At 33.5% G+C, this 24,360-nt stretch overlaps 1 protein-coding gene and 1 long non-coding RNA gene across 2 annotated transcripts; one reads left to right on the top strand and one right to left on the bottom strand.

Moving 5' to 3' along the window:
* Window positions 1–6,287: 6,287 nt before the first annotated feature.
* Window positions 6,288–7,425, bottom strand: LOC136816120 (uncharacterized). Its single transcript, XR_010847803.1, has 2 exons — window positions 7,150–7,425; window positions 6,288–6,919 (listed from the first exon to the last, which is right to left on the bottom strand). It is a non-coding gene; the product is annotated as an uncharacterized lncRNA (long non-coding RNA).
* Window positions 7,426–13,136: 5,711 nt separating this feature from the next.
* LOC136816119 (uncharacterized) lies at window positions 13,137–23,324 on the top strand. The gene is made up of 14 exons (XM_067072554.1): window positions 13,137–13,251; window positions 13,352–13,423; window positions 13,539–13,617; window positions 14,747–14,848; window positions 15,177–15,317; window positions 15,690–15,832; window positions 16,660–16,805; window positions 17,849–18,011; window positions 18,255–18,363; window positions 20,360–20,678; window positions 21,071–21,149; window positions 21,288–21,413; window positions 21,585–21,704; window positions 22,654–23,324. Exons 1-14 carry the CDS (start codon window positions 13,177–13,179, stop codon window positions 22,747–22,749), a joined length of 1,770 nt encoding a protein of 589 aa, XP_066928655.1. The 5' UTR covers window positions 13,137–13,176; the 3' UTR covers window positions 22,750–23,324.
* Window positions 23,325–24,360: the final 1,036 nt, after the last annotated feature.

Raw genomic sequence — 24,360 nt, 5'->3', positions numbered from 1 at the left:
AAAATAATGAAATAAAAGATGAAAATGTGAAAATCAAGGGTGAGATCGTGAAGAGCAAAGATGAAAAATCTAAAGTTTTACACGAAAATACAAAAATTACAAAATCTTTAAAGATCACTAAAAAAGAACTTCAAGATGTCAAGAAAAAACTTTATCATCATTCCGATTATTTGACCTCTTTTTCCAAAAAACATGCTACTGCTGAAAAAGATAAATCTTTCAATACCAAGCAAAATGAATTTTCTGAAGATGTTGTTCAGGTTTCTGAAAATAAACTTGGTAAGGGGACATTTGGTAAGGTTGTGGTTGGTTGTATGACCCAGCTTGGTATAAATTGTGCTATTAAGTCAGGGAAGAAACATTTTGATGCATATTGTGAAGCTACTTTCCTTCAAAGACTGCAAGGGTCAAGGTTTTTCCCATATTTGTTCGGAATTTTCAATAACATGCTTGTTATGGAGTACATTTGTTTTTCTGATGGCGCGCTAACTATTTATAAAGCCAGAATTGATCATTTATTTAACCAAGAATCATGGACAAAGATTTGCTACCAAATGTTTAAGGCACTTGTCTACATTCACCGTAAAGGATTCTTACAGAATGATATTAAAAGCAATAATATTTTGTTACGATCAGATTCTACTCCAGTTATAATAGATTTTGGAAAATCCACTCTTCGCTCTCAACCTCAAGAATATAGACTTACAAGTGAACAGAAAGAGCGTTATAATGTGAGGTACCCATATTTAGCTCATGAACTAAGGAATGGTTCTGGTTTGAAACATCTACAAGGACAGACATTTTTTCTCTTGGTTTTGTTTTCAATTTTGTTGCCGATAAGGAAAATATGCTGTTGCAAGGTTTAAAGAAGTCAATGCAAGAGATTTGCCCAGCCAAGAGAATTACTTCCCCTCTTATTTTAAAGGAATTTCAACACTGGGAGAGTAAACTTATGTAATTTTTAAAACATTTTCAATGATTAGCCTAAAAGCTCGGACAATTTTATTTCATCAAACATTTTCAATTTTTTTTTTCAAATTTTGAATAGTGGTTCACGAAGGCAAGTTATTGCAAGGCTTTCCTTTTTTATTTTAATAGCTTTCAAGGTCTCTTTGATCTTTCTTCCGATTATTTTTTTTCAAATTACGTACTGGTTCCATGGTCATCACTTGTGGTGGCAAGAATAGGCATGGTCATTTCGATGGCAAGCTTTAGGTAATTTCAAGGTTTCCTTTTTTTATTTTAATAACTTTCAAGGTTTCTCTTCATTTTTTCTCCAGAATAATTTTTCTTTCAAATTACGTAGTGGTTCATGGTCACCATTCGTGGTGGCAAGAATAGGCATGGTCATTTCGATGGCAAGCTTTACGTAATTTCAAGGTTTCCTTTTTTTATTTTAATAACTTTCAAGGTTTCTCTTCATTTTTTCTCCAGAATAATTTTTCTTTCAAATTACGTAGTGGTTCATGGTCACCATTCGTGGTGGCAAGAATAGGCATGGTCATTTCGATGGCAAGCTTTACGTAATTTCAAGGTTTCCTTTTTTATTTTAATGACTTCAAGGTTTCTCTTCATTTTTTCTCCAGAATAATTTTTCTTTCAAATTACGTAGTGGTTCATGGTCACCATTCGTGGTGGCAAGAATAGGCATGGTCATTTCGATGGCAAGCTTTACGTAATTTCAAGGTTTCCTTTTTTTATTTTAATGACTTCAAGGTTTCTCTTCATTTTTTCTCCAGAATAATTTTTCTTTCAAATTACGTAGTGGTTCATGGTCATCATTCGTGGTGGCAAGAATAGGCATGGTCATTTCGATGGCAAGCTTTACGTAATTTCAATGTTTTCTTTTTTTATTTTAATAACACTTTCAGAGTTTCTCCGTGATTTTTCACCAGAATAATTTTTCTTTACAAATTACGTAGTGGTTCAAGGCAAGGTCATTTCGATGGCAAGCTTTACGTAATTCAAAGGTTTCCCTTTTTTAATAATTACTTTGTTCAAGGTTTCTCTTTGATTTTTCTCACAAATATGATTTTTTTTAATTACATTGTGGCTCAGTAAGGTTATTTAAATGACAAGCTTTACACAATTTCAAAGTTTTTATGGGTTATTAATATAAATTTTCAAGGTTCTCACATTGAAATTTGCATCCTTAAACCTCATATTCTTAAATTACATAGTGGTTCAGATTCTTCACTTGTGGTGGCAAGACTAAGCATGGTCATTATGATGGCAGGCTTTATGTAATTTCAAGTTTTTCATTTTTTCATTAAAACCTTTTCAAGGTTGTCTTTGGTTTGTTACTTGGTTTGTTCTCAAAATTCATTTCATAAAGTCGTTTAATTTCCTTGGCCTCTTTTATCAAGTACTGTATTTTAGTTGTTTAACTGATATTTCTATTTCCTTAGTAAAAATTAGTTTAAGTTTAAAATTTCGAAAGTTCAGTAGTAATTTCTATTTAAAGTTTTGATTAATGTATTTATTTATATATTTATTCATATAAAGATATCAAAATAGTATAGTGATTTGGTATTTAGAAAGATTTTTTGGTAAAATTATTCACATTTTCATAAGCTAAGAACCATTCATAATTTTAAGTTTTCTTCCTTCAGCTCTTTTCCTGTCAGAAGAAAATTCCAGTTTCATCTCGTTTGAAAATTAAAATTACAAGGCGTCTTAGTTACTCATTCTTACTTAGTTTCAAGTCGAGGGGGAAGCAAGTTTAAAATCTTCCAAAAGAATAAACTATTTAGGGGTTCTATATATTTCAGAAACCTGAAATAGTAACCCTTCTATTGATATATTTCACTTTCTGGTATTTATTTGTTCATTTACACAGATAAAAGAATCACAGAATAAACTTGCATCATGTCAAAGTCAAAGTCCATTGTTGGCCCAGTGGCATGTGGATTTATGAGAACTGTCATGTTCCAGCTTAATGTGGCTGATGCAAATAAAAGTTTTAAAAAGTTAAGCACTACTGAAATATCTCAGAAATTGAAAGCCCAGTTCGAGGAATTTCAAAACCTTTTCCAAAGTAGCAAGACTCAAAATATTGGTTATGCATGGTATAGAGCAAATGTAGACAAAATTAAAGGGGTTATGCAAACAATAGGAAAAGCTTCAGCTGAGAAAAAGCAGAACATTTTGAGTTCGTTTGGGAAGAGTGCTTGGGCTAGTGTCACAGATAAAATGAAAGAGAAACATGACATTTTCCATTGCAATGAATGTTTGAAAAAGTATGCTGAAGTTTTAAGGTTGTTTCCAGTGAGGAAAATGAACTTGGTAGGCCAGAGCCAAGCAAAGAAATTTGGACTAAAGAAAGAGAAAGAGGAAGTTGTAAAGAAGATTGCACAGGAAAAAGTAAAGGAGCTAAACAAAGAGTTTATGAAAAAGTATAATTGGAAATTTGGAAAGGCAGCAGGTATACAGAGTTAAGGAGAATTGAAGAACAACGAGAGAAAATCTTACATGAAAGCAAAGAAAGACATTGAAAAATCATGGAAAAAACATCAGTGATGAGGTTTGAATCCATATTTTTGTAACAAAAGCAGCTAAAAACTGTATTAAGCTGAATCTTGAGCTATCTATTATTTTTAAACAATAGGAGAAGACTACTGACAGTCTTAAAAAATTAAGCAATTACTTGAAATTAGCCATCTATTTAATTTTGATTTGAAATCTTTATCGAATCTTTTAGTACCATGAATTTTCTAACTTTCGATTTTTTTGGGAGTTATATTATTCAAGATGCTGTAGGGGGGGGGTGTTACTTCTGTTACTTTCCTTTGTCCAAGAAAACAAGGTTAGAAAAGTGGATAATTTTGAAGAAAGAAAATGTGACAATTGGTTGTCAGGTTTGTTTCGAGTTTTGAGTCAATCCAGCTCTAATATTATAAACTTGATTTTCTAGAATTCTACCTTATCTACTTTGTTGATTTTAGCGTGCTCGGAGGAACAACATCAAAAGCCCAGGCAGGACGCGTTAGAAAAACTAAAGGTTTCGAAAGTTATAGAGAGGCACAATTGAGAACGAGTTTGGAAAGAGAGAAAGTAGCAAAAGGTTTAAAAAGACCACGCAGACATGTTGGAAGTAATTATCAATGGAAAGCTGAAGAGTGTTTGGAAAAGGTTATCACTTAATAAATTAAATATAAGTAAAGTAAAATAGAAAAAAAAAATAGTTATCCTAAAGTCATTATTCAATATCTACCTTTTTTGGTTCTTTCTGGAGATTACGAGAAAAGGAAAAAGTCAATTAAAGATTTTAGCTAATTTTTCGAATATTGCGTTACTTTATTCAAAAAATCCGTCAACACCCCACAACTGTCCTCAATTTCTTCTGAATTCGTTCTTTTTTTTTAGGTTCGTAAATTCCCAAGTGGCTCGTTCATAAACTTTCGTTCATTAGCAACTGAGTTCGATGTCAAAAACGCTAAAGGTAACTGCTTTAAAACTGGTTAAAACGAGATAACATGGCTCTTGTTATCGTAACCAGATCTTGTCAGTGTCTTGTTACTTGCGGTTAAACATTAGCCCTGTGATTTCAAAGAAGACTCAAATGTTAAGTAAATTCCATTTATTTGATTCATTGTAGGGGAAATGCCAGGAAATGCAGGACAAGTTGTACGGACATGTCTCGAAGAAAACGGAATCAATATGGAAGAATTCGTCATTTTTGGTGGTGGCACTAAGCGCATAAGAAAAGCTAAGAAACGGTAAGCAACCTGTTATGAGATGTCAAATTAACGCTCCTATTTTGTCAATTGTTTTCTAATTTCGTGCCCTGTTTGCAAAGCAATTCGGCCGTGAAAGTAAAACCATTCGTTTTAATCAAGATGACGTCGGGATTGAAAGCATTTATTTTAGGTTAGATGTGTTTAAATTCTTTCAGGATATTGGATTCGAACGTAACCGTACCGTTGGATGAAAGCATTTTGGAGATAAACGCAAACCTGAATTCATTGATCAAAGATGTAATTATGTCTGTCTACTTTTGAAACATTTTCGTGTAATACATTTTGTTAAGTTATCTTTTGCTTGACTTGAAATCCAAATCTTTCTCAGTCTAGATTTTTGTCATAGGAGGGATGAATCAAGGTCGATTTTTATGATGACATAATTTTTGTTCTCATTTCAATTCCCTGAACTCCTCCTCCCTAAAAAATAATTAGCAAGATCATCTTTGCAGTTAAATTTTTACTTAGGGTAAATATTTTAATTTTTACTTAGGGTAAATATTCCCTTGGAACGTTGGTAGTCCCGCAATCGTACGATTACATTGCAATAAACACTAATCCTGATGGTACTAAGACGAGTGAAACAAGACAATTCATTGTTTCAGGTACATGATTTTTATTACATATAGGGCTAGAGTCCTCAAAATCATTTTTGTTACACAGAATATCAACAACGCCATCCTTCTTCGTTGCTTTCACCACAATCGTTATTAATCGAGAATTTCAATATTTAGGTTTATTTTCTCTGCCATGCTTATTCATTTTGTAAGTATTTCCTTTGATTTTAAAGGCAGGAAGTTTTCAACGAATGAGGTCCGCAACAGAATGCTCCGCTCCCAACGTCCCTACTTGAGAATTCATTCTAGTGAATACTTTGACGCGATGGATGAAAATCATCTTTCAGCCGAGCGCGAGAGGATCGGAGAATTGGATGCAGATGCAAAAAGATTATACGACTTTAATCGACAGATGGTTATTGCATGTTGGCACGATACTTCTCCTATATCCGGTGCATCTCATCTCCAAATCACATTTTGCACTCTTTACGACAAAGCAATATTTTACACGCAGGAGGAATATTGGGCAAAAACAGGTAAAAACTTTATCCAATGATTTTATGTGTGTGCTTTAAAAGCGCCGCAGAAAGAAAATGTATGATAATAAAACCTTGTGTTTTTCATTTCCTGATTTCCGTCCATGTAACCAAGAAAGTTTTAAAAGGGAAGGAATAACAATGATCTTCTTTCCTTTGAGTGATCCTCAGCACATTAACACCTGACGCTATTATATATTTCCCTCTTTCATAAGTTCTCGGGTTTCCGACTTTTTAAAAACACAATAGGTGTATTATCAATTCAATGTCCAATCAAATCACTCGATTCTTAATCGCTGAGAGCGCAAGCGCATTTTGAAGCGTATCATAACATAAGACGAAAAATCATTTCTCACATTTTTGTATATAAATGTGAAATTTTAAAAAAGGTTTCAAATTATAAACAAAATTAAAACCAGAAACCCCATTTATCATGAATAACTGACGAAGGAAGATTTTTCAATATCATCGGATCAATATAAATATATTTAATATATATCATTTAAAGATAAAATAAAATCTTTCAGAAAAATAATCCTTTAACTTTATCAAAAGTGTTGGCAAATCAAAAAATTACATTAAAAAACATTAACTTTATGTGTTTTGTTGTATTGAAACTAGCACTGTTAATTTTCTTTCTGAGTTTTTCTTTTCAAAACATCTCGAGGATAAACATAATTTCAAGGATTGCATTAATTCTGAATTCTCATTAAAGTTTTTATTTGTCAATTTTCGAGACAGTAAACCAAAATTGTTGAGTACTCCTGACCATGTACAGGCCTGTACAAACATTTCCCATGAGAAATCCTCATTAAATTTCAATGTTAGATCAATAGCAGGTTGAACATGATTATTGTTCCAAGTTGTTCAATAAGTTATTTCTTGACAGGTTGCATGGTATCTTATAAAATATTTCGACAGTCACAGCATTACTTCATTCAACGTTTCCTATTAAATTTTTCCATCATTCTTTCTTCCTTTACCACAATCAATAAGCTCCATTACAGATGGTACATATGTTTTGGTGTGGAGAGCGTGACAGTGACAGTCACAAGCTGCAGGCAATACAAACTTTGTTGGGATTGACCTAGATAATGAAAGAAATAAAATTTTAATAGCTAAGCGACTTGAAGAAAGGTGATGAAAATTTTCTCTGACAAATTAAAAGATACTCATGAACCAACAGTATAACAGAGTACATATAACTCCCTTTTGGTCAATTCTTGCCATCCCAAAGAAAAACTGAAAACATAATACCCTCTCTGGCTTACAAAAAATAGCCATGAATAGGGAGACTCTTTAAAAAACATAATTTACCTTGTGTGTAGCTATTCAAGTCTGATTCCAAAATGTTGAAGAAATACTGTTTTGTAATCAAATACAACTTTCTTTCCACACACTCTACATGAATCATCCAATTTTTCCTGTGTTCTCTTTCCAAAGCTGACGTTTTGATTTCTTTTACGGTATTACATGATGTATATTACTTTCTTGCTGTAAAAAAAACAAAATGGAGGACAAATTCTCGGAAGTTTTCAAACCGAAAATTCAGAATTTTAAGTGCTCTACTAGAATTTAAATCCTATATGTATGCAAAAGAATCTTGTACCACAAGAAACCACTTCTATACTTTTCATAACGATGCACACATTATATTTCGAAAATTCCACGAGTAGCTACCTAACTTTAAATAAGACCCCCTAAAATGTAAAGAAAAAATTATCCTTCAACTTTTCTTCGCCAAATCTCATCTCATAAGCATGTTTCTTCTCTCTCTTGATATGTTTTGTGTAGTTCAAACATTCCACAAGATCATTCAGCAAAAATTCTTGATTGGTAAACAGTTTTTGTAGAGAAATCTTTAAAAATATCTTGGATGGTCAAGAAAAATCTTAGTAACCAATTGTCGTAAAACTGTCGGTTTGCCGAGAAACGCAAAAAAGGACTGGGGCGATATGCCAAGCTTCACTTTCTATTATAGCGATATCATAATAGGGAAATCAATGGAAACGGCCCGCGCAACGACCGCGTTGTTATTCCTTCTCTTTTAAAACTTTCTTGATGTAACGTTTCGACCATTGTGTTCCTAAAGCCTCTTCATCCACCGAACAAAATAAAATAGTTTTTCATAATCTAGAAAATTTGAATAAAAATCTTTGATTTCACGAATAAAATTTGGGTCGAAAATGGTTCGCATATTAACGGTCATATCCCCGGGGGCATAGAAAGCTTTTCTTCTAAGCTAAATATATTTGAGATTTTTCCGCTCTAATCCTGACTTTGATGGTCGATTTTGCTCAATTTTTTCATAATTCTGAGATTTGACTAGTCAGATTGATTTGAATGTCAAAGCGAACTTCTGGAAAGATAGCCATAACTACAGTATAGCAACAAAGGCCATAAATCGCTGAATTTGCGAACATTTGTAAGTTTGTACGGACGCCTAAAAAAGCTTTTTATAAAATGAGTTATTAATTTGGCAATCGAGTGGGATTTATTTTCGCGTATGACATTTAAAAGATGATATATACATTATTTTGTGCCTTTTTTAACACCGAAAGTGTGCATGGTTATTGAGCTAATGTAATAACTAAATATTTTATAAGGTTTGAAATTCTTTGAGACGTCGTTTAAAATTGATTTTCGAAAGGCTATACATACAGGTTATAAAAATCCGCCAGAGGCGTCTAGGGCAAATCTCCTTGTCAAAAAAGAGATAAGGCGTGGGGATGATGTTGGCAGATTAGCACTCTGATCTCATTCACAGATGATACTGAGATCTACTCTTAGGTGCCAAATGAAACTCACCTATCCAAAAAGGCAGCTTTTGAGAGCAGAATCCCGAAAGCACCATTTCGTAATAATGCCATAGGGCACTTTTCTATAAGTACCGCAGTGTTTTGAATTCCCAGTGTGTGCTAAACTCCAAGCAAATTCTGATACTCCACGCATGGTGGCACGTATGCACTCTGAGTCTGAATCCCATGGATGCGTGGGAGAATCTGTCCAGGTTGGCGCACAGCTTTCAGGAATAAATCGCTTCGGATTTTAAAACACTGCCCAATCAGAACGACCAAGACTAAAATGCTGCAGTAGCGCTTGTGATAGTGTTTTCGGCTGCCGGTACTTTTAATTATAAATCACAGCCTTGAGGCAAGTGGGAAGATTGGCGCGAAGGAAATGTAAAGTAAACAGAGTGGAGTTGATCCAGATTGGGTGTTTTGTTGATGCTAGTATTTCACTTTTCGTTTTGAAGATTGTATTCTAATTTATAGCTAGTTAGCCCTTCTTGTTTCTGTCGGTTTTTAATCAATCAATGTCCTTTTTGTTTTGTCTCATTAACATTAACATGATGAGGCAGAGAACCCACCAGCCAGGTGCCGGAAGAAGGTGTAGTATACTACAGTAGTGCTTATTTGCCTTTATTATAGTTCTCTACGCAACAATTTTGCTTCCTTATGCCTTAATTGAATCTTTGTTATTTTTTATCTTTGCTATAGTCTTGTACCTCTCTGCTCTGCAATATTGCTTAGTTTCTATATTTGCTATTTGCGTAATTATTTGGGGATTTGCTCCGTAGCAGTTCCTGCATCATATTGGCAATTCAATGCAGGGGCAACTATGACCAACTATGTTGGGAGTTGGGACAGCAGTTGTCAAAGTTGACTTTTATATACGCTTGAAATAATATATTTTTTTGGCGCTCAACAACCACAACACCACCACAAATTTAGGATAAAATTTATGTTCAGAGCGCGTTTTTCTGATCTTTTCAGCACCAACTGACCGTCTGTATGTTCAGAGGGCATGCATTTTTCCAATGACTTTAGTGCCAATCGACGGACCGACTGACTCACATTTTGGGGCTGTAAATGATGCGAACACAACTTACATGAGGCCCTGAGGCCTTTCATTTACATTCAATTGCAAATTTACAGACCAGAAAAATCTTCTGTTAGGAACTAATCAAATGAAAGTTACTTGCTTAGGGGTCACTCACACAGTTACCCTTTGCTTAGGGGTCACTCACACAGTTACATCAATATGCCAAAAACATTTTGTTCAACCACCTTCACTTCAAGATAGGCCACCATAGAATGAATTTCCTTTTATAGGATGAACCATATATTCATGTGGCTTTCACCTTGAAGTGAAGGTGGTTGAACAAAATGTTTTTGGCATATTGATGTAACTGTCACAAATCCATTTTAGGTTAGAAGAACGTCACTTGACGTATATGGGTGGGTGGGTTAAAAGTTGTTGACGTTTTTCAGAAACATTGATTTTTCATTCCATGCAAAATATTACTTCTCGCCATGTTTCTGTTTGATCGCTTCGTTTGTTTTGAAAACCAAAACAAACGGCCTGATTTTTATGTCTTTTCTTTGTTTGACGCACCGAATGGCCCTTGAATTTTTGCAGATAGCCGTTCTTTCTGTCACTACATACTACGGAGATAATTAACTATATAAATATATACGGGAATTTTGTGAACAAGTTTAGTAATTATCTCCGTTTCTTTTTTTTTCAAATTTAAACTATGCGAACCGTAGTGAAAATCAAGATGGCTGACAAAACAGCGATGAAGGCAGTTTTTATCGATTTTGGGTGGGTGGTTCAGCTTTTAAAACGTCAATTGACGTTCTTCTAACCTTAAATCGATTTGTGAGTGACCCCTTATTAAAGTAACCCTAACTGAAAGCTGTCATAAACATTAGATACCATTTAGATTGTTAATTTTCTCCATTTTTTTTTAAATACTGCCAGAATTGAGTAAATTACCATTTCTTTATAATTTTATTTGCAGTTTCAAAAAGCTAGTGTTTGAAAACAAGATTGCAGCTAGTCCGTTGGTTTGCCGTCACCCGACCGACCCTACCTCGAAACCTGCCAACCCAAAGATTTATTTGCCATTTTAAAGAAATTTTTTTCCTTCAAAAACTTCAAACAATAAAAAATCAAAATTCCCATCTTGTTTGTCTCAAGCATATGAATTGTAAATTCCCTGCTAGCACTTCTGTTTTTTATTCAAAATTACCTAAATGTAAACAAACTGTTAACCCTTCCATGGACGAAAATTTCATAAATCGCCAAAATAAAAAAAAATTCCGACCGACCCACCTCCAAAATCTAGGGTCGCGTGACGACAAACTAACAATTTTTTAAGCCCAGCCCTATATTGATTTGTCAAACAAAAAATACCAATATCCCCTTTATGATAAGCTTTTAATAAAGATCAAGGAAGAAAATTTTTGTAGATACTTTCATGACTTGTCAGAAGTGAAATATATTATGGGGACTTAAAAAATGACCAAGTGGTCCCTACCAAAATGATTTGGACCCCCCTTTCATGCAGACCAATTTTCATAACATTGCTAGAAAATACTCTACAATATACATGTAATCCCCCCTTCTTGAGTGATCCCCCTTCTTGCTACCCCCACTTTCCACTGGAAAATTTGCAATCCCCCCCCCTTCTTGGGTTTTCCGGAAGGTGTCATCCCCCCTTAAGAAAGGGGGGAACGAAATATGAGTAATTCATACAAGGTTTTTTCAAACCTATTCTCTTGAATATAAAACATAAATTTAATAGTAGGATAAAAATGCTCAAAACATCTAGGATTTAAATTTAAGTATAAACATCAGTCAAAATTATGAGACATCTGTTTGGAAATTCAGTTTCAGTTAATTCTATAAATTGACATTTTTAACATTAGGTTAAATTTCAAAGGTTATGATAGATACTTTAAGAATACACAAAAACTTTTTCAAGGGTCAATCTCAATCTAGTTATTAAGAGGTTTCTTATCAAGATGAACTGCAGAGAAGTCCAAATTTGTGACCATATGCAAATAATTCAAAGGACGCAACAAACCTTTCTTGTCTTTGCAGGTAATTAGACTGCTGTTAATGCTGTTACTATAACTACAATAGCTGGGGGATTGTTGGCTAAATTAAGATGGAGAATAAGCCAGCAAAACTGTTTGTAAGTAATGCACATTAAAGGTTATAATTTTGTTCAAGTGTCTATTGCTCTAACAGCTTTTAAAAATTTGTTTTCGTTTGCTTTGTTCATTATATTGGCTGGCAGTTTGTTCCAATTTTTCACAACATCTGGGAAGAATAAGGATTCATATGATTTGATCGATCCCAGTATTTGTTTGAATTTCATATTTAGGCAACGTTGCTTGTCAGTGTAGGTAGATGTTCTTCATTTATGTGTTTCTTTCCATTTAATAAATCAAACAACATTTTTAAACGAGATGTAGCGCTTCAGACTCAAGGGTTGATAAATTTTGATTAAGTCTTAATACTGTTGTACTATCATTGTATGTATGGATAATGGGTCTTAAGACCTTTTTGATACTTAAAATATAGATAGATAGATACTGAGATAGATAGACAGTGAACGACCATTTTATTGTGCATCCAGCCCAGCGATGTAGGAGAGTCAATCAGGGGATGCACACATAAAACATATTATTGGTGACCACGTTACTTAACTATGGTTCCTATCTATAACAAAGAGGGAATAAGAATATGTTATCTGGAGAGAGTATATAAGACCAGCTTTGGATAGTGCTGTGCTATGGTGCTGCACTCTGAAATAATAATATACTATCGTTCCAAAAGTTTGTCAACATCTGACAACATTTTGGAAAAGTTTCAGACAACTTTTCGAATATGGAAAGACACACATTATGTACCATTTTGTTTTTTCTTATTTTCAAATGACTTCACCTAGGAAAGGAGAGCTGGGAGGGTGAAATTTTTGATTGAAACTAGTTTGGATAAGCTAAAGAACATAATCTATTTTGTTAAGACAGACCTTAAACTTGACATTTCTAAACCCTTTCTGTGTCTCGATTGACTGAGTTTTTAACCTAAAGTTTGTCTTTAAAAAAACGAAACTGAAGAATAAAGAAATCGTCACAAAAGTAACTCTTTCATTCTAGGACATTATCGCTGTAAAAAATAATTCAAAATATTTATTTAATAAAAAGATGCAGCCCACAAAGCCCATCACTGATTGACATTAAAAGTCATTAATAAATAACAAAATAGGGACCATTTTATAGTCAACCAGATGAAAGTTTTAAGCTGTTTTTCACAGTTTAAGATCGAAGATGTATCGATATTAAAATGGTGATCATAGCTCAAATTCTACAAGAAGTTTTAGTCATTAGCTAGCCTTTTTTTTATCTGATGGCCAACTGACTGGCTATGAGTGGTTTTGCCCGCAAAACAACAGTTTCAATATGAGCCTTGCCTTATGATATAATTCCCATTATTATTTCAGTTGTAAGACAAATCAATACTTGATTTTGGTACTGAAGTTTTAAAATGTCTAATAACAATAGTGGCAAGAATGATTTGAAAAGAAAGCGCATTGGTAAAAATGGACCTTACGAGAAATCGGTAAAAAGCTTATTTCAATTTTAAGTTAATCTTTTCTGATGGAGCGTGAAATTGTCTAGTAATTTTCTGTAAAAACTTATTAATAATTGTCATTTTTCAGCTCGCTTACATTACAGATGGCAGAATGCGTCGAGCTAAAGAGAAAGCCAAGCTTGGGCAGTTGGAAAAAGTTGTAAGTTTTTTGCTTTCAACAATTACAATTTTAATAGGATGTTATTCTTTTTGTTGAAGGAATAGTTAGGGTAATAGTGAAAAAGATTTTACACAAGGAGGTTTTGATTTTTTAGGTTTATGAAATATCTCTGCTGACAAAGACACCAGTTGCTGTTATGGCCCTCAACTCCTACTCCCAGATTTGGATTGCAGGTAAAGAGCGATTTATTATGAACTTCTCTGCCTTTTATGTCTATTAGCATTAGCCATACTTGCCTATGAAATTTACTTTCCTAATTAACTAAATCAGTAGGGTCAGATGAGTTATTGATTCAAGCAGGACCTCTGAAAATTTAGATTTTTTAAACACGCCTATGATTTGATTACTCTACACGAGGAGGTCAGGACCAGATAGCAAACCTAGGGTTGGGCTATTAAAAAGTCACTTTGTTATTGATACCAAATTGAGGGGGTAGATCCCCCTTTTTGAAAGTAAAAGAAACTTTTAAGTTGATGAAAATACCAAAGTGATGAGGTGAACTCCCTTTTTAAATGTTTCTTAATTTGAAAATGGTACCTGACTCGAAATTACTCAAATTTGTAATGTAATGTAGTGTAAAATTTATTTGGTCAAAAAGGTCTATAATTTAGTCATTGCAACAAACATTGATGTGGACCTACTATAATTTAAAAAAAATAGTAAAATAATAAAATATAAATAATTATTTCGACTATTAACAAATAAATACATTACAGTTAAATCGGCTAAAATAAATGACTATCAGAGATTATTGTAAAAGTAATTGAATTTAGAGAATAAGGCTTGCAAAGACAAAAAGAAATTGCTGGAAATTGTGTATTGAGTGTTATAGTTTAGCTGAGCAAAAAAATGGATAATAACGTGATAAATTAATAGAACATAAATATTAAAATACATATATTAAAAGGCTTTTGCTAGGAAATAGGTTGATTAAAATTAAGAAAATATAGGTAAATGGGATTCTGGCTTAAATTCTAGTTACTTGGGTTATATATTATTAATTTGTATATTTTATACCTGAGAATATTTGAATTCTTGAAAAACTTTAGGGCGAAATTGATAGATTCAAAATATTTTGTTATTATTTGAGAATTTTAAAGTAATACAAAAAACTTTTCAGTAAAATAAAAAACTTTATTACTTGTTTAGTAATTTATTTTTGGGGGTGTAGGGGTATTTGTCATTTTGCTGGAAGTATTCATGTTTGTTTTAGTACCGATTTAGTGGATGGTCCGCCCTTTTTCCTTAAACTGAGGTTAATAAGTTGGTGTTGATAACAATTTTTTATATTATTTTTACCAGGTACGACTGACAAAATGACTGAGTTTGTGAGTAACGTGGAACTCCAAAGCAAGTTTGAAATGGCGGCGAAAGGTGATTCTGAACCGTACTATAATTTTCAAAGTAAGTGAAAAAATTTCCAACCATCAACTAATATTGCTTTGCATTTTTCGATTTTCAAATTAGAACCAGCTGTCATTTTTTAACTCGGGTTTTCTCTATTTTCCTTGGGGCTATGTTCTTCTTCTTGACAATCTCCGGGCTCCTGCGGTTTCTTGTGATTTACCTCGAAATTACCCGGTACTATTTTTAAGTAAACTGCAGAGATCTACAGGAAATATACTTTTCTGTGCCTATGTGCACAATTTACAACCCCTCCTCTATCAATTAAGGTAAAATGAGTACTATTTTATGTCTGTCCATGTATTTATCATTTTGCCATCCCAATTAGAGAAAAGACCGACACAGAATATTGTGGCAAATGAACAAGTAGACAGTGAGCAAGAAGAATTCGATTTTCCCGTTGACTGGGCCAAGTTCAACACCCTTAAAAAAAGAGTGCTAGTGAGAAATCTAGTTCGATGGTACACTGGTAAATCATTTCTTAAGTTTTATTTTTCATATAAAAAATTGATCTTTCTTTTATATCGCTGTATCATTTCAGAAGACATGTGACCTATTTCGATAGGATTTTGCCTAAATCATAATAAAAAGTATCACTATCACTATCACTTCACTTGAATATCTCTGCGGAATAACTCCTTCATTGATTTTAACCTTTGATGGTATGTTTGATTATTTGTATCATAAATACTACTAAGAAACCGTTTAATAAGAATCGTGAATGAAACTTGATGTATTTGTTTCATCCTGCACCGGTGTTTTAAATTTGAGGTGATAATCATTTGACCTTTATAACTCAATGAAATTGTGAATTTTGATTTCCTTTTTTAAAAAATTTCAGAGACGTGGAAACCGTGGATCCCTTCACTCAAACCAGAATGGTGGCCGGATGACATATCATTTCGGTCTACCCGAAAGTCTGATGTGTCATCTTTAGATAAGATATTAAATTCTTTTCTGAAGTTTCGCGCTACAAGCAGTATGGTTAGTTTAGTCTTCGACTTATCTTAGAGCTCTAGTTGTTGGTTCCTGTTGCCGATAAAGTGTTACTTACGCATGAAAGTCATTTTGGGTAGTAGATGATAGGGGAGAAAGATAAGATATTAACATAACTAAAAATAGAGCAGTTTTAATATGTCAGAGGAGATCGGACTCAATGAGCCGATGTGATGAACCCTCAGCGGTCATAGAGGTCGTCGTTAAGTTTCTTAAACGTCGTCGCCATGCTTAGAGACCGTGGTTGAACAAAGAATTTGTCATTGAACATAGAGACCGTGGTCGGACGATGTCTAAAAAAATTAAACGATGACCTCCACGACCGATGAAAGCTTATTATCTCGGCTTATTGAACCCGATCACCTGATATTAATGTGGTCTGGTTTCATTTTGATCCATAATGACGCCAATAAAAATTTGCACATCTAATTCAAAGAAGTTTTTTTCGGTCCAATTTCAGATTTACAACGGGTTAACCAGCTTTCAACCTTTTTTCCAAACTCGAGAAATTGCATATTATTGGTTTTGATTATGGCACCGGGTCTAAACCGTTTTTGAAAAAGCAATGTAGAGGTGAAAAACTTTGACTCCCGCGTAAAGCGAAAAGTTTGTCCCACGCGGAAAATAGACTCAATGGAAAACCTACTTTAGATTGAGAGTTTTAATATTTTAAGGTGCGGCGTTTTAGAAACTTTGATATTTTACTTGGCGATAGTGTGACAGATAAAAATTGAAATTCATTCAGTATAGTAAGGTCTGTCTTCTATTTATGAATGATCACGGGACGAATAACTTCTTTTTCTCATATTTTTAAGGCTTTGTTTCAAGCATCGGATCTCCCTGTTTCCTCCGAACAGTGGGCTGAGCTGAATTGGGAAGACTTTGATTTCCCGAAAAACTGGCTTGCAAAGAATTGGTCACCGCCAAAAACTCCAATTAAAAAGAATCTAGTATCTCTAAGGTAAGAACAGTTTTCAGAGTTGATATTTTACGTGGATAGCACGGTAATCTAGGACTTTTAGGCCATCGATCGCTCTGTGCTGTAAATGATACTCGATATTTTTGCTTGCGTTTCCTGATCAGGTAGATATTCAATGGCTATTGCTTCTACGCTTATGCTAGAGGGTTTCAAGAACAAAATCAAAACGAAACGAAAATGTATTGTTCATGAAAACTTTGTTCAATTTTTTAATGGTTTTATATTTTAAATTATTATATACCTGTAGGCAAAAACAGCCATTGAATAATTCCTGATATACCATGGCTATTATACCACGGTAGAATTTTTTTTTTCAAATTTTGCTTTCAAAGTTTGATTTTTTGTCGTTTTTGTTGCTATATCAAAGAAATTCATTAAAATAAATCTGTTGTCAATTTCATGAACACATTTTATGACTCAAAGTAATTAAGAAAATCATTAAAAAATAAAAACATTCGAACGTTCGATTATATGGGAGTGTTTTATGTGAAACGTTTAACAATTGACATATATAATGTTTCGTTTTTGCCTCTAGGTATATAATAAAACATATATTTCAATAGGTTTTCGTTGGTTATTGGATTTATTAACCCTCGGTGATGTATATTTAACTCGGCTTCGCCTCGTTGAATATTACATCACCTCGGGTTAATAAATCTCAATAACCAACTTTTACCCATTGAATATCTGCTTATTATTATTTACTATTTAAGTAAATATTCGATGTCATGTTGGTTTTAACTAGTACTATGTAACTATTTTTGTGATACCAACTCTAAAGAAAGAATAAATGAAAATAAAATAAAAATTGATACCACCGTCGAAAAGAACTAAAGCTCAAAAGCTAACCGTGCCAACTAGGGATTGATACGTGTATTGGAGTGTCCAAACATTTTCCCTTGTAAATCTAGCACGACAGGCGCTAATTTTTCAAGTAAGAACACGAAATTAGCTTTTGATACGAGTATACATTTTAGGTTTATTAGCTGTCATTTAAAGCATTAAATTAAATTGTTTCCGTTTAGGCACCGTTGTTTAGTAGCCGATACAGAGCTGGAGCCTGTTCGACTTCTTACATCAGCAGAATGCATTTCGTTTGCATTATTTCATGATAAGAAATTTTGGCCTTTCATAAAGCTGGTTACCATAACGAGTTGCTTGTCACATATTGACGTTCTGGTCGAATGGGTTAGTTAAGTCTAATAATTATTTTTGCAAAATGAGAATTAAGTGCTATCCCTGCTTCGGAGATAACAATATTTTCTGTTTTTCTCTTTTAAATTTCATAAAAAGCATAAAAGAACATTACTTTTAGTTTCGTGCTTAGTTTCGTGCGTCAGGCATTCATCCGATGTACAAAGTTTAGAAAAAATGTTAAAAAAACTTTGTACTGATTATGACAGACTACTAATTTTCTACTTTTATCAATAGATGACAAATGGTATCGGTAATATCAATCAGGAAGTGATACGAAACCTATTTGGCTCTTCAAATTTGACAGAGCTGAAATCTAATATACTAGAGAGGACACAAGATTCAAGTAAAGATATTTGCACAACGTTTTTTTCTGTGTTTTTTTTTTTTGCATGACTTTTCGAGCTCATTTTTCGCCTTCTTCTAACGAAGCGATCAACGGCTTCATTTAGTTTTGTAGTGAAATGGAACCAATGTCTTAACATGGTCTGTGAGACCATAGAATAAAAAAGCCGCGGCTGGAATGATAACATCTGAGAATACGATTGCATTATATAACATTGTATAATCATTATAAAGGAAAGATCAACAATAAGAAATCTAAACGAGCACAAAATGATTGGGCTGAAAGCCAAAATTTAATAAAGTACCTTGAAATGCTTTCACAAGATTTCAGTGAAATATTTTTAAAAATCAATGAAAAAGTACTTCAAGTGAAAATTTCAAGCTAACAACTTTTAAATTCATCATTCAAACTGACAGGAAAGTTGTACTTTTGAATTTAGTTCTTAGAATTTTAAATTTGGCTAAAAAGTATAATTACCTCAAAATACCCCTAAAATATGTCCAAAATTAGTTCATAGTGTTTTATTGAGCCTAGATTCAAAGATATCTAAACAAAAAACTTTTTTGTGAAGGAAAATAAGAGAGAATTCCAAAAACTATCTACCAAGTATAAACTGATAATGTTGATATTCTTATAGAGCTCAGAGACAGAGATAGAACAGCAATAGACCTTTTCATAAATTACGTCACGAACATCACTTGCCTCGCTTTGAAATTATTGCCATGGTGATTAACTCCCAGCGGATTTTATCAAAACCACTTTCTATTTGTAAAAAATCATTTAATGTCTCAAGGGACATAATCACCATGGTAATTGTTTGAATACGAGGCAAGTGATGTTCATGACGTAATTTATGAAAAGGTCTATTAACTGAAAAGACAATGCTGTAAACATTCCAGCTGCGGCTTTCTTATACTATGGTGAGACTAGCCTAACTTTTTTATGAGCTTCGATCGTTTCGATCTTTTTTTAAAAAGATGAATTACTTGTAAACGATTTTTAAATACTTAAAGTAAAACTGACTATTTCTAATTGTGGACAGACCTACAAACTCTGACAAGTAACATTTTAATATATTTTGCTCACGACTTAGTACAGAAAGACCAAATTGACCTATTAAGATGACGGATGACGGACATTACATGACGGTAACACTTTGTTTATTCAAAGCTGACAAATCACTTTAATGGGATTGAATTTCAGTGCAAAATTTTATCATTTAGTGGGGACATTTTGCAGAAATGAAACATTGGGGTGATGTACCAATGAACTTATTCTTACTAACAAAATATACACACCCCTGTATCAGATACTTAAATTTTCAACGGTACAGCTATTAACAATAAACCTATACAAAACTTGCAAACAAAACTGCCGCTCAGCATGGAGCAGCATGGAGGTATAAAGAAAAACAGGAGTTGAATTTGTCGGTAATTGGTCGTGAAAATCTTTTGATTTCTTTTATGGAATAAATCAAAAGAAATTCTAGGCTCTCCCGATAAAATATGACTTTTTAGTAGAACTCAAGTTTGCTCTTAAAATTTTCAATATCAGCATCGAAGATTTCTAGCCTTCTAATATTAGAGAATAAAATAAATTTAGCCCCAAGAAATAAGTTTGCGTTCAATTTTGCCATCCATTAACTTTTGTTTTGAAAAGATATTTTCTCCAGCCAGAAAAAAAAAGTTCTTTATAAGCATACAAAATTTCATACCCTATTTGTAGACAAAAAGTCGCTGGAGAATTTTAGCCAAGATTTCACATAGTTCGCCCCCCCCCTTTCTTAAGGGGGGATGACACCTTCCGGAAAACCCAAGAATGGAAGGGATCACAAATTTTCCAGTGGAAGGGGAGATAGCAAGAAGGGGGATTACATATATTGTAGATTATTTTCCAGCAAATAGCATATTTCTCCTGTTTCTTCATACCTCCATGCACTCAGCCACCATAGTTGAAAAATAAAGGAATATTAAATCTCCCTTGCTTTTTCTTTCAGGCATTTTTGAACTTGTTGGGGTATTTTTGGCGTTTGGAATTGCAGTAATCTTTGAAACAGAAGATGGTTGCCATAAATTTGGAGATGGGGCGAGAAGGATTCACCTTCTATTTCACGACCAAACGGCCGAGTATTGTTGTCTTGTCCAATCTTTCCCATTCGTGGAAACAGAACCGTGCAGCCACAACATCTCTTGTGGCGCGAATCTTACCACAAGTTTCTTTTTCACTTGCCCTAATTGTAACTTGAAATATCACAATTTTTGTGCTGAACATGACAGTGATTGTGGTTGTGCATCCGAAGCAAGTGTAACACGAACGTAAGCTTTAATTACCTTAATCCCATTAATTTTCGTTCGTCTTTTTTTCATTTTCTTTTTCAAAATTTTGATTTTTAGGGGCGTGGTCACCAATCTTAGCCCCAAAACGAGGCTAAAAACTTAGTTTTTCCATCATTTTTACAATTTGGCCTACAAGTGACTTTAAAGATACTGAAGTTGAACCTTTGCGGTTAGCACGTTCGACAGTATTTTGACGGAACTTTTATACGTTTGACAAGCTAGGATGGATATTTTCTTATGGGATTAATTTTTTGCCATCTTTTCCTGAAATTATGATTTCAGAAGGGATAGGGTAATGTTACTATCTTGAGAGATTTAATTGTGCGAATTGGCAACATGTTACCTTTACTTAAAATTATTTTGGATTTCAGGATTAAAGAAAATCTACTTCAAGGCGAAACTTGTCAAATAGACCCACTGTTACTTTTCAAACGAGATAGAAAACTAGAGGTAATTTTTTTTATCAGAACTTTTGATCAATTTATCAACTTTCATTTCCGTGTCACGATACAAGTTTGGTATACATCTTTTTATGCTTCAGGTCTCGGAATTCAAATTTACACCGAATTTAATTTCTTTTTTATTTAGGGTTACATCGTCGATATTTTAAGCGGAACTTATCCAGGTCACCGTACAAAAATGGTCACAAAGTTGGTAAATAATCCTGATGCAGAAGAGAATATCTTTTTCATGAAGACAATGCCTTCTTCCAAAGTAAGTTTTCATTAAATCTGTCTTGTAATTAGTAAATTATTGAACGAAAACGGGTATTTAAACCGTGTAGAATTATTGCCAATATTCGTTATCGCTCAAGCTTTTTCATTTGTATATGTTTTTCATATGATATACTATGATGTGTTAATATTTTTTACCTTTGACGTTTAGAGGAAATTTGCTGTCGATTGTATCAAGTCATCATTAAATGTAAAAGCAAAGAAGCTTATCGAACAACGCTTTTCGGTTGACATGGCGGATGCGATAGTTGAAAGATGGTTGATGCCAGAGGTTCGTACCACCACTATCATTCTAATGTCATTTCAAGTGCAACTCAACTCCTCTGGGCATTTTTAGTTGAAAATTTTTTAATTGACAGTCCGTACTTATTTAACATTTCTCTCCAAGGAAAAAAGATATAATTAAAAGTAATACCTCGTTGAAAAGGTAATTTTGAGTCCAAATGGGCGATAAATTGCAAAAAATAGTCGAAGTGAACCTTTTTCGGAGGGCTGTAACTTTTGAACCAAAAGAGATATGAAAAATCTGAATACATTTGAAATCAACGGAATTCAAAGTTTTGGAAAAGTATGAAATAAAAGTTTTTTTCAAGTAGAAAAAATCTTCACTTTTTTCTTCTTCATTTTTCATCTTCATTTTCACATTTTCAGAAAAATCTATAAAGCTTACAAAAAGCGTCTTGAAATGATCTTTTCAACGAGGTATTACTTTTTTCCTTCAAGAGCAATGTTTAGAAGTACGGACTGCCAATTTTTTGGAACACACTTTAAATGTATATACAGTTGACGCCCTCTAATTCAACGTTCTACTATTTGATAAGCTCCCTTGTTCGATGAAATTTAAAGTCCCCGTCAACAAAATACTCGCATAAACGACGCTCTACTATTCGACGCGCTCCCTTATTCGATGAAAATCCAATTCCCCTTGAAGATCGAATTAGAGAGCGTCAACTGTAATGTTAATTTATCAAATCATTTAAAACATTTTGAAGTTATGGTTAGATCGAGTATATTAATTTTTATGTCAATCCCGGTCCTAATCTTAGTAATCTACTTTATAAATAGCTTTGTTTAGAATCGCCTTCGCTCTAGGCCAATTTATAATTTTCGCATGGAAGTTTAATTTCATTATTTTTAATTTCCCGATCGAATCATTAAAGTGTACTGCACTTGGATTTTCATTATAAAACATGTCATGTTATTTTGTTTTGTGTTTGCAGGTTCTCGTGGAATTGATTAAAAGGATGGCTAGAGGAAAATGCACCAATCTAATGATAGAACGGTCAATGTATCGCTTAAGCACTGGATTGGAATAGTTAAACGTTTACCGGGTAACCTACGAAACACTTTTGACTTGTAGAGGATGAACAAAATTACTAATTTTATTATTTTTAAACATAATATTATAATTTTAATGTAACGTGGTTTTCCCTCTTTCCAAAAGTGAAATTTGACATTTTAAAAACGCCGAAAAAGTAAACTAATGGGTGAAATTTTATGTTGCGATATGCTTTTTAGATATTTAAACTCCATGCACTTTGTGACTATTCTTTGGCCTCAAGACGTCGTAAAAAAAAACATCCAAAATTTTGTGGGTCACCCAAACAACCCAGTTGTGGATCTAAGGGGTTCAAAATTTATGACGGAGTGTTTCTTTTAGCGATAGTCCTTATAAGGAAATGAAGTTTCTCCGGCATAAATTTTGAACCCTCGTCAGATCTGCCACTGACACAAGACGTATTTTACGAACATGCTCCTATATTTTTGATTTTTCAAAAATCAAATGAGCTAATTTCTACGAACAAACATCAAAAAAACTTCAAAGACGTCACATCTGTCCTTTGAGAATTCTACTACCTTCCTCTTGTTTTTGTCTACTGTATTTGTTATTGATTTTTTTTTCATTTTTAATTTGTATAAAATTGTGTTTTAAAAGTGAGAAAATACTATATGTAACAAAGTATTGTTTTCGTTAAGAAAGGATTTTAAACGTATCTCCTGGTACCATTTGCTTACACAACATTTGTAAACAAAAGAAAGAACAATTTTCAAGTGTTTTCAAATGTAGAAAATGGTTCCCTGATTTTCTAAGAACTTATGGATATAGGAACTTTTCTACTCCTAATCTTAAGAACTACAATCAGGGAGCTCCATTTAGTTAAATGTCGATAAAATCTCGGAATCTTAGACGAAACGCTCAAGGTAGCTAAAAACCACATTTGATATTGGATGTAGGGCCTTGTACTCTTAGGTTCCAAATAAACGCCCCCCCCCCCGCTTGTTAATTTTTCGAAAATTTACCAACACCCCCGGACCTTATTAGGACCCCCCGTTTATTAATCTATAAGAATATTTTCAGCTGTCAAAGAGCAGGCCCCTTATTTTGCTCTAAATAGCCTTATTTTAGCCTATTTTTACCTTATTTTTGGGTTTCAGAAGTACAATTTCCAACCCCCCCCCCGGCAATTAGGTCCCCCCGTTTATTAAAATCTAGAAAATTTTCCAACCCCCCCGTTTATTCGAACCCCTCCGTTTATTTGGAACCTAAGAGTAACTATATAGAGTCATGTCTGAGTTAGGAACCTCTCAAATAGGGATGGTCGATAAAATCTCGGAATCTTAGACAAAACGCTCAAGGTAGCTAAAAACCACATTTGATATTGGATATAGGGCCTTGTAACTATATAGAGTGCTGTCTGAGTTAGGAACCTCTCAAATAGGGGTGGTCGATAAAATCTCGGAATCTTAGACAAAACGCTCAAGGTAGCTAAAAACCACATTTGATATTGGATATAGGGCCTTGTAACTATATAATAGAGTGCTGTCTGAGTTAGGAACCTCTCAAATAGGGATGGTTGATAAAATCTCGGAATCTTAGACAAAACGCTCAAGGTAGCTAAAAATCACATTTGATATTGGATATAGGG

This window comes from Clytia hemisphaerica, unplaced genomic scaffold (genome assembly GCF_902728285.1).
Source record: "Clytia hemisphaerica strain Z4C2 unplaced genomic scaffold, Clytia hemisphaerica genome assembly, whole genome shotgun sequence".
Taxonomy (NCBI): Eukaryota; Metazoa; Cnidaria; class Hydrozoa; order Leptothecata; family Clytiidae; genus Clytia; species Clytia hemisphaerica.
The sequence above is the reverse complement of the archived record's forward strand: the minus strand, read 5'-3'. Positions and strand labels throughout refer to the sequence as shown.